This window comes from Punica granatum, chromosome 6, assembly GCF_007655135.1.
Source record: "Punica granatum isolate Tunisia-2019 chromosome 6, ASM765513v2, whole genome shotgun sequence".
Classification (NCBI taxonomy): Eukaryota; Viridiplantae; Streptophyta; class Magnoliopsida; order Myrtales; family Lythraceae; genus Punica; species Punica granatum.
In genome coordinates this window covers 13079607-13090884 of record NC_045132.1, presented here as the reverse complement: position 1 = coordinate 13090884, position 11278 = coordinate 13079607, and the positions used below count along the sequence as shown (strand labels likewise).

General features: G+C 37.2%; 1 protein-coding gene across 3 annotated transcripts; it reads left to right on the top strand.

Moving 5' to 3' along the window:
* The first annotated feature begins 1076 nt into the window (after positions 1 to 1076).
* Positions 1077 to 10551, top strand: LOC116210676 (pre-mRNA-processing factor 39-like). Of its 3 annotated transcripts, XM_031544649.1 has the most exons (14): positions 1077 to 1235; positions 1314 to 1653; positions 2663 to 2772; positions 3428 to 3654; positions 4242 to 4409; positions 4608 to 4974; positions 5459 to 5602; positions 6294 to 6446; positions 6549 to 6665; positions 7959 to 8039; positions 8131 to 8280; positions 8604 to 8903; positions 9437 to 9538; positions 9900 to 10551. In XM_031544649.1, the coding sequence occupies exons 2-14, from the start codon at positions 1335 to 1337 to the stop codon at positions 10017 to 10019; spliced, it is 2358 nt and encodes a 785-aa protein (XP_031400509.1). In that variant the 5' UTR covers positions 1077 to 1235; positions 1314 to 1334; the 3' UTR covers positions 10020 to 10551. The 3 variants fall into 3 exon arrangements, with proteins under 3 accessions (XP_031400509.1, XP_031400510.1, XP_031400511.1); XM_031544650.1 differs by lacking the exons at positions 1077 to 1235; positions 1314 to 1653; positions 2663 to 2772 and adding an exon at positions 3953 to 4098; XM_031544651.1 differs by lacking the exons at positions 1077 to 1235; positions 1314 to 1653; positions 2663 to 2772 and adding an exon at positions 3953 to 4095 and having other exon boundaries at positions 3513 to 3654; positions 4240 to 4409.
* Positions 10552 to 11278: the final 727 nt, after the last annotated feature.

The following is an 11278-nucleotide window of genomic DNA, read 5'->3' as shown; positions in this document are numbered from 1 at the left end:
ACTATCCTATGTTCTCTTTTTGCTAGAAGAAAACAGTGTTCAAGTCCAAATCAGCGACTCCGTGACAGCTGTTTACAGAAAAGACTAAAATAGTAACTTTTTGAAACGATTTAGGACTATTTTTTACAAAGTTAAACTTATAGGACTCAAAGTCAAAAAATTCAAAATTTTTAGGACCGATGATTCTCTCATTTATAAAGTAGAACTAAAATCATAAAAATGTAAAATTAGTTAGAAATAAATTCGTTAATGTAACCATTAACAATTAAACTCTAAGTCGCTATTTCATTATATTTCTAAATATATTTGACAAAAATTAACTTATAATATATAAAAGCGGATGCTTGCACATTGCGCGAGAAAGAAAACTAGTTAACTGTTAAATTTGCCAATATTATTTCACAATTGATTTATTAATAGGGTGATGAATCCATATCTGACCGCAATGATCCTTATTAAGATGCGCAATATTAAGAAATTATAAGTGGAAAGCTACAGGGAAATTGCAACACCCATGTGAAAAATTATACGGTAAAACTTTGTCAGACAACACCCATGTGAAGAATTATATGTGAAAAAGTTATTAAATTTTAAGAGTGTCTTAGTTCGAGTATCCTATTTTTTTTATGATATCTTAATCCTACGCAGTAGAGTATCGGTATCAAAATTTTGAAACTAGAACCTATCATGTTGATAGTTGCATCCGGAATCTAACCGGAAATTCGTATTAGATCATAGGTTTCGATTAACATTAGAACCTGTAAATTTTTATTTTCTCTTGAAACAAACATATTAACTTAAATAAATGAAAATCCAATTATCCATAACATTGTTCATCTATTGAGTAACTGAAGGAATTTCTCTCGTCGATGAAGTGACGTGAAGAAAGTTGAAAATTCTCTTTATGATTGTCCGAAGTCTACCCTAATGATAACTTATTCGATATAATAACGATGAGATTTGGGAAATAAAGGGACCAGAAGAGGATGAGAATTTTGTATACGGATAAACTTCGAGAATATTCTAAAGTAGAGGGACCGAAAGTATAATAAAGAGAAATGATTTTCTAGCTTTTTCTTCTGTTTCTTCTGTTTCTCCATTGCTGCTGGGTTTGGTTTCGTTTCCTCTGTGTTTGGGCTTGAACTCGCGAGTTTCTCTTTGCGTCTTCTCTCTGCTCACCTGCTCGGCTGCTGCTCCATCCGAGTTTTCTTCCAGTAGCTGTTGCCCCTATTGAGGTGAGTGCCGGTATTGCTTTAGGGTTTTTGTTGATTTGTAGGTTTCTGGCTTAATTGCTGAAGCGGTATGAATTTTAGGGTTTTCTGAATAGACCAGCCATGGTAGACAGTGAGACGGTGGTTACACAATCCCCTGCTATAATGGAATACTCGGGGTCTATTGCTCAAGCCGCTCCCGCAGATGCCCCTACGACGGATTCTAATGCTATCCCACAAGAATCTTATGCCAATAATGCAGCTTTCGAGGCCAAGATGGATATTGGGCTGCCTCATACTATTCAGGGTGCTGGAGGTGGAGGTTATGGTTCCTTTGCTAATGGCGATGCTGTTAGTGGAGCTAGTCACGCTGAGAATGGCACTGCCTCCATCAGTGAAGGTGGAGGGGCTGCCGGGTTGCAGCTCATGGAGGGTGGTTCTGGTATTTCTCGTTTTTCTTCTCAGGGTTTCTGTACTCTGTCCTAAATTTTCCTTACTTGTTTAATTTTAGATGCTGCGGAATTAATGAGGTTGCACATTGATTGCACTGGTTATGTTCTGTGATGACTTCTGGAAGTCCACTGTACATGATATTGTTAATGACTCAATCAGTTTCGGTGATCTTGAGTATGGAAATAAGGGGAGGCAGTGAATTTTCTTTTGCTATATGCATTCTTACATTAGAATCTCGTAAAGTAAATAAAAGTTCGTCTTCTGTTGTTTCTTACCAAAATATTGTCAGGGGGATTTGCAGCTTCCCCCCAATCTAAGAACTGTCATTCTGTTTTGCATTCGCTCCTTGATAGTTTCTGAACATCTACTGACCATGTCAATATGTCAGCGGACAAACTGTAATGGGAATTTCACTTAGGTTGTGTTTGATAAATTAAGTGCTTCTAAATTAAGCACTTAATTAGTTAAGAAAAGAAATGTATAGGAAGAGGAGGAGAATGATAAGGATGAGAAGATGTTTTATGAGGGGTGAATAGCACTAATAAGTGAAAAATGGCTTATTTTATTAAGTCAAGTTTTGTAACTTACTCATTAAGTGGTTTTTGGCCTAATGATTAAGTAGTTTAAACCCTCATCTCTCATATTTTCCTCTTTCTCCCATTCATTTTCCCTTATAACTAACTTTGTAACTAACTTTTAAGCACTTATTTGATTAAAATCGAAACTAACACATGCTTAGTGATCTATATGCTCAACAGTAATCAGCTAAACTTTTCTTTCTTATGGATAAAGTTACTGAATGATGTGATCTTCTGCACTGATGGTTTATAGTATTTTATATTCCTGGAGACCGGCAGATGGTGGAATTATATGGAGAATTTGCATGTTCTTTTTTGGTCATTTTACTCCATTTTGTATGCTTTTGTCCCTTTGATTCTCATTGTGGTACCTGCTGATTGTCATTTGTAACAATATTCCTTGGCTTATTATTCCTGCAGTGCGTGCTATGTCTGCTGAAGAGGAAAGACTATGGAATGTCGTCGGCGCGAATTCTTTAGATTTTGATGCCTGGGTTACCCTAATCGATGAGACTGAGAAAGTGGCCGAGGTATCAGTTGGTCATGTTTTAAATTGAATACTCGTGCTTGGAATATTGTTTTCACATGTTGTCACATTCCTTAAGGTATTTGTTGCAGGATTATTGAAAAATGTGTTTTGTGTGACATGTCTTCGCTGTTAGGGTATTTGTTGCATCAGCCATTGGTCTGTCAATGAATTGATTTTGATAGTATTGGCCTAACCAATGGCTTAGACCTTTGTGCCATGTAAAATTACCGCTAGTGTTTCAATCCATTGTAAAGACCGCATCTGATTGTACTGGAGGGATGGGTGGTTTCTTCATGATTTATGATAAGAAAATCACTAGCCATCTGCAAACCTCGGAGTGGAAACTAACTTGGCTTTCATACGTTATGCCTTTTTTTTCCTCTCTCTCTCTTGAAGGTTTGCTGTCTTGAGTGTTTCCTGTCATGCTCACTTCATGTTATGCTTACCAATGTTTTCCGTGTGATTGCCCATAGATATCAATTGCTTGAGATTATTTGAACTTTGTTGGTTTATTGCTATAGTCATACTTATTCTAAAGGGAAATTGTTGGTTGACTGGCCCGGTTTGTGTGCATTACCCATGCCTTTTTCTACAGATTTGTATTTGTATTTGTATTTTTCTTCTGTTTCATCGGCAAATTATTACCTTGTATGCAGGGAAACATCTTGAAAATTCGGAGGGTCTATGACGCTTTTTTGGCAGAATTTCCTCTCTGCTATGGTTATTGGAAGAAGTATGCGGAGCATGAGGCACCTGGCTCAACTGAAAAGGCGGTGGAGGTTTATGAGCATGCTGTCCAGGCAGTTACTTATTCTGTTGACATCTGGTTGCATTATTGCAGATTTGCTATTAACAAGTATGAAGATCCGGATATTATTAGAAGGTAACAACTGTCCCAATTATTTCCTCTTATTTCTTTGTTTCCGTTGATCTTGCATTGCTTCTTGCCTTAAAGTCAGATGAGGCTCTTGGTTTCTTTTCTCTGACAGTCCACTGTCGCTTGAGCAGTGATACCGCAATTATGGAGAAAAAGGTTTCAGGGATACACTTTCATTTTGATTTGCATACCTCTACCTTTCGACTACCTTAATAGAATTCAGTTGTAAAATAATTTTTCTTGTGTCGCTCCCTCATCGCTCTACCCCATTGATTTCCTCGTTGAGAAATTATCATTTTTATAGTAGCCCACGCTTGTCCTGAGTTAAATATCAAAACTCTGGGGCGCGTGAATATGCAAATTGCTGCTGCGAAGATTCATCCTGCTAAGGGCTAAGATGACATTATCTCTCCTCAATTTCATCAACATTGTATGGTTATTGGAGGAAAGGTAAATGCAGGGCTTGGAAGCATCATATGCTGTTTGAATGAATTTCTTGAGTGTCAGTACTACAGGCTTTTTCCTTAAGAATTATTATTTGCAGAGGTTAACATGTTTCGTGTTCATGTTTCTTCATGCTTGTGGTGGTCCAGGTTATTTGAACGGGGATTAGCCTATGTTGGAACTGATTACCTGTCGTACTCCCTTTGGGATGAATATATAGAATTTGAGTATAAACACCAGGAATGGAGCCGACTTGCTATGATCTACACAAGGATATTCGAGAACCCAATTCTGTACTTTGATAAATACTATAGCAGGTGATTCCTCATCTTGATACATTCTGTTTCTTGTACCATAAATGTTGAGTTTGCTGATATTGCTGTTGCTTATCCGTTCTGCTTCATTTATCTAGGATGATAATTTAATTAGATATAGTGTTAATTTAACAATTGGTAATTGTGCTTGCTCAGATAAGATTCATCAGATATGTGAACCTTGTATGTTTGGTATTGCAGCTTCAAGGAGTTGGCTGCAAATCGTCCTTTATCTGAACTTAGAACTGCTGATGAAGCAGCTGCTGCTGCAGCATCTTTAGTGTCAGAGGCTTCTGATAATGTGACTGAAGGAGAGGTTCCTTCTGATGCTGTTGAACAGTCTTCTAAACCTGTAAGTGCTGGCTTAACAGAAGCAGAGGAGTTGGAGAAGTATATCGCCATTAGAGAAGAGATGTATAAGAAAGCTAAAGAGTTCGATTCTAAGATCGTTGGTTTTGAAACAGCTATTGGGAGACCGTACTTTCACGTGAAGCCCCTCAATGCTGCAGAACTTGAAAATTGGCATAACTATCTCAATTTCATAGAAAAAGAGGATGACTTCAGCAAGGTATCTGGGTGGATAATCCATTTGATTATCATGGTGGATTGTAGTTTCTAGTTTTCTATTATTTTCTGCAGTGACTTACGCTTAGTAATACCTGCTGCTTGATGTGCTATATTGGCTAAAACCGTTGGATGAAGCTACTTTTAAAACGGGATATTGAACTGAGACTAAAGCATGGGCCTTCAGTTTGGTTTCTTTAAAGGCTAAGTATTTCAAGCCCTTATTTGTCAATGGACTTCATAGGTTTCTGATCCTTTCAGTTTTCCCCCTTTTTTTAAAGTTCCAATGTTATGCATGCAGGTATCTACTTATCTTCCTAACCATCTGTCTGTCAGGCAAGGAGGGTCCCTCCTTTCCTATTAGAGGGGCCTCTCTGTTCAGCAAGAGAGTATTTCTTATGCATATCTCCTCCGTGTTTTGGGTTATTCCTTCATTTAGGATGGTGGTCGTGATAAGATAATTTACGTGTCATAATTGTGGATGTCAGGTTGTGAAGCTGTATGAGAGGTGTCTGATAGCTTGTGCCAATTATCCAGAATATTGGATGAGATATGTCAAATGCATGGAAATGCGTGGAAGCATGGACCTTGCCGAAAATGCACTTGTGCGTGCCACCCAAGTATTTGTGAAGGTATTCCATTTTCCCCTTTCATAAGTTATGAAAGTAGTTTCAATTCCCATCCAGCATTCCTGCATGAGACTGGCTTTTCTTTATTGATAGGATGATTGACTTATGTTGGAGCTGCTAAATACGTTATTCTCATCAGTCAAAATTACTTGTGGAGGGAACTCGTCTGTCTATCCTTGATACTTTTAATTTTAGTAGTTTGACCTCTCTTAGTGAAGAGAGTAGAATATCCAAATGAATAATGTCTTTAACTTTTTAGCTGTCAGCAGAGAAAGTTGCAGTAAGAAGAATCTTTGAGAAATTTTCAATAGCTTCTTATACTCCTTTTAATTTTGATTTCTCTCTAATAGGCTCTGATTATGCCCAAATAAGCAACTCTATAAGAATTTGGCTTGAATAGGATAGCAGAGAGAGATGATCGCTATAAATTGACAATCCTTGCTTGCTGCAAAAGTTCTGTCATGTAATACCAAAAGAAATAGTTCTTTTTGGTAAGCAATAATTGTCGACTTAGCTGAAAAGAGGTGAAAATGGTTTTATTGATAGTCCAGAGTCCTACTGAGTGTCATTGTATGGATCAAAAGGATGGACTTTGGATTAGCTTTTGATATTTGCATCTCTTTCTGGTTTGTTGCTTGTCAGTTGGATTTCTTATTTTATGGTTACAAGTTACCAATTTTATGGTTTTTTTCAGAGACAACCAGAAATCCACCTTTTTGCTGCTTGGTTCAAGGAACATAATGGGGATATATCTGGTGCCCGAGCTGCTTATGAACTTGTCCATACAGAAATTTCACCTGGTCTTCTTGAGGCAATTATCAAGCATGCAAATATGGAGCGCAGACTGGTAATGATCTGTATGATTGTTCAAGTTGATGTGGCTCTAAATTGATATAGGTCTTAGAGTATCTTTAAGTATTTTTAATTTGGTATTCTCTCATTCTTTCAGGGGAACCTGGAAGATGCACTGTCTATATATGAACAGGCAATTGCTATTGAAAAGGGAAAGGAACATTCACAAACATTGCCAGTGTTGTTTGCTCAGTATGCTCGGTTTCTATATATGGTACGTTAGGCGTGAATTCTTAGATTTATGTTCAGGTCGATGTTATATTATTTGGGAATCCTTCGTCCGATTTCCAACTAATAAGCATACAGGGTCCATATGCCTCTTGTCTTTTTATTTAAAATAACATATGCAGTTTTGTCACTGTGCTGTTGTTAATGCTGTTGCATCTGCTGGCCCTACTCATGTCTAGAAATTTCTAGGGGATTGGAAGGAGAAGAGTCCTCCCCCCAACACCCTCCCCGGGCCTTTTTTTATTTTTTTTCTCCTTTCCCGGGGGTTCCTTGGAAAGGGAAGGTATTGGATTTGGCTGGAATTGTGGGGGGAGGGGTGTGTGGGGGGTTTATTTGGTTATGCATAATAGCAGCTGGAGCTATTTGTACGTTCACGACTCGCCCTAAGAATAGAAAAAAGAGGAGTAATCTCTTGGAAAACAAAAGGATTTGGATAAGTTAAATAATTGACCTGGAGAATGAACCAGATATACTGTTTTTGTCCATTTTTTTCAACATCTCTTTTCTTGCAATGCTTTTTGTAGGTATTGGAACCTTTCTGAAGGGATGGAATTCACTAAATTTTATGTCAAAATTTTATCCTCTTCCCAAACTGAGTAGCTGATCCTTTCATTTTGTTAAAAATATATATGTTTTGGGAGTTTTACCTTGGTTATAAGTGCATTCTCTTCATTGTTCAAATATTGGGACGGCTGAGGCGTTTTTTTCTTTTCCCTTTAATTATATTGAGTGTAAAAAATTGTTTTGATTGGTGTAACATTGGAGAGTTAATCTTGATTGTGCTTGGGGGACTTTGTCGACTTACTAGAACATAGCGGTGGCACTTTAGTTGGGCCTTTTCCTTGAGTTACTAGATCATAGCACGGAGAGTTCCAGTTGGGCGTGCTTTTTTCTTGTCATTCCAGGTTTCGCTTTATGCTTTAAAGTGTATACAGGTTACATTTTGCAGTATTTATCGATTGCAGCAGCTCTAGGCCTTGTATGTCAAAATATGACTCTTGTTCATCTTAGCGGGTCCTGTAGTGATACGATTTGCCTATTGTTACTGATAAGATGGCTGAGGAATGCTTGTTTTTTATTAGGATTTATTAGATCAGATGCTGTAGCATAAAGAACATATATAATTCCGAAGCAAAATTACTTGTGCCATGTGCACTATTAGAATATGTAATCTTCTATGCTTCTTTGTATATTTGATGATGGGTGTCTTGATGAGTCAACTTTGATGTTTCAATACATATATAGGTGCATGTTCATTGTTATGTTCCTTTGTTATTAGGCCCCTGGAAAAGAGGAGAAAGCTAGAAATATTCTGATGGAAGCGCCTGAGCATGTCCAATTATCAAAGCCATTCCTAGAGGTTGCCCTTTCTTACGTACCTCTATATGATTACTCTTTTCTAAAAGGGCTTCCTGTAGCTAAGCTGCCAGCTCTGCATTTTTTTTGTACAGGCCATGATTTCCATGGAGACCATGCTTCCACTGCCAAAGCGAATTGAGTACGTTGACACGTTAGTTGAGAAGTTCATTGTTCCAAATCCTGATAACCCCAATTCTGCCAGTATGGCTGAAAGAGAGGAACTATCTAGCATTTTATTGGAGGTGAAATTTTCTCAATTGTGTATTTGTGATGAGATATGCTAAAGTTACACTATATATATGTGTGTGTGTGTGTGTGTGTATATTCTTTTCTGGTCCAAAGAAAAGTGAATCGCTATACAAGTTTAGTGAAATATCATACTTATCCAATAATAACCCCAGATTTTATATTCGATAGGATAGAACTGTGGTTGAATCGGGACTGGAATGGATGGTTATACACTTCCAATGTGAAAGCTTTTAAAAAAAACAAAAAAAATTATTTGTATTTCTTATTCCTTGATCTTGATTTATGAAAGTTATATTCTTGTTAATCTATGCTGCAGTTTCTGGATTTAGTTGGGGATGCCAAGTTCGTGAAGAAGGCATATGATAGGCATCTAAAGACATTCATAAACAGAACTTCTGCGATCTTGAAAAAACGTCTTGGAGAAGATCTTTCATCCGACAAGTCCAAGTTGGCAAAAGCTGATCCTGCTGCTACTTCACCAGCGCAATCCCTGGCAGGTGCATATCCTAGTGCACAGAATCAGTGGACTGCTGGTTATGCGGTACAACCTCAAGCATGGCCACCGGTTGCCCCAGCACCAGTACAACAGTGGAACCCGAGTTATACCCAGCCAGCGGTAATGAAATCATGGATCAAATATCTTTCAAGATGAATAATCAGTCTTAGGATGTCTTACTATTTTATTTGGCTCGGTTCAGTAATATACCATGAGAATGTCAGTTAATATGCTGATAGAGGAACTACATGGAATCACTTGATCTGTAGTTATATATTTAACTTTTCCCTAATCTGCAGCTTCAGGTTTATGGCGTGTAGCATTTTACATGCATGAAGCTTTCATTTGGCAGGATATTTTCATAGGTGTCCTTTTCTGAATTTTAAATGATCGAAGAAACTAATATAGTTACCAGTGAGGGAGCATTAGCAAGGATGGAGGATAAAAGCTGTTAGTAAATATAGAGCTTTCAAAAAATTCGAAAATTTGATACTGCTTTTTGGAAATTTTGTTCTGATGGGTAACTGCATTTTGTGGTCTGACCCCAGTTTATTTATGTTGAGTCACTTATATTTCTTATTACTGCTGCTGTTAAATCGCATTTTGATCTTTTCCAGTTATTATTGTTACTAGTATTTGTTTGTTCGTTTTAGGCTGCCTATGGTGGCTATGGGACAACTTATCCTCAAACATCAGCACCGGTACCACAAGCTGGCACATATGCTAATTATCAACCAACTACTTATCCAGCACAGGTACCGAAACATTTAATTCTCTTTTTAACTCCTAATTTTCCGGTTACTTGGCAGACAATCACCATTTTCTCTGTAGAAAGATGGAACGAAGTGGATGAAAGGCATTGTTATTAACAAGTGGTATTAGATGCTTGGTTCTAAGCGATCAGATGTTTTGATCATGTTCGTTCTCGTGCCATCAGTTCTATCTCCTCGAGAAGTTTAATGTTAAATAATCAACATGAATGTCACCTTATTTACCGTCCCACGTGATTCAAGTGTCACTTGTGCCGTGTCTGATTGACGCTAACTTTCTATTGTATCATTTAACTATAACTATTCATCAAAGACTGATTGGTCAAAATCTTCACAATTAATTCAGGTGTACCCCCAACAGCAGAGTTATGCACAACCAGCTGCAGTGTCAGCACCAGTAGCAGCAGCAGCTGCAACCCCTCAAGTGTCTACAGTCCCTCAGGCTTACTATGGAAGCTATTACTAAACAAAGTTTAGCCAACAAATTTTGCACCCATGAGGATGGAGCAGACCGGACATTGACGCTGCTGTTTTGCAGAGTGCGGTTTAGGGGGAGTAGGAGATCTTTGGTTGATGTGGATCGAACATACTGTCGGAATTATAGCTGTATTCTTACCTCACTTAGGTAGGTCTCTCTATTTGCAGGGTCCCGACCCTGTTAAGTACTGTTGTTCTCTCTTTTTAAGTATGTATCTTGGAACTGTTTAGGAAAGAGTGTGTTGCTGAGTAATTTTTGTGGAGTATTCTCTGGTCTTGTTTTAGTTCTCTCTCCTCTTCCTTTGTAATCATCTTCGACGCAAAATTTAAGGAGTCAGGTGACTGTCAGTGGGATGGGATAAGTTCATATGACCTTAAGTAGAGCATGCTCAAGGCTGTGTGAATGCCGAATACTGGATGAGATATCAAATCGGCCTGTGATCAGTGAGATTCTTCTTTGTAATAATAGCTGTGAATGTTGTATTGGCTTAACCATCAAAATCACATGGTCCTTGGGTTCATAGACGCATTTTGTAAAGGAATGTGTAAATATGTCTATAATATATCGTGGTGAATCTATTAATAAACCCTTTCGGTAGCAGCTCAAGCAGCCAGATCATAAAAAATAGCAGGGGATGCATTCTTGGATAACCTTGTCAACTTAAAAATGCAAACATTCAATTATGTAAATTGATATGTTCAATATAATTCAAAAGGTAACATATATTGGGGCGACATTTTTATTTTATAGACGTAAACAGGTAAACTTTTAATTATGCAAACTAATATTTGAAATAATTAAATAAGTACTATATATTTAGAAATATATTATTTTTTCCAACTTAATTTTATAAGATATTCCATGTGACTCAACGAGGCATATCATCAATATTTATAAGATGACTACGTGCGTATAGGATATGTATATCAAGATATTCAAAATATTGTATAGGGGAACATTAATATTAATAAGTAATCTCGATTTTTATTTATTATTTATAATAGGAATAGTTTTAATTCTTACATTTTCCAGTTTATGTAATAATTTTTCATATATTACGGAAGTTTTCTTTTATTCATGTAAACCTTGATATTTGAAAGTCCAACGGACTCTAACTAATTTAGTCAAGTGAAGTCGGCTCACTAAGGGGTAAAATTCTCACAACGTGAATTGAAATCTGAGACATTGCTTAAGGAAAACAAGTATCGAACTGTTTGAATCAATTCACTTTGGTTATAGAAGTTTGT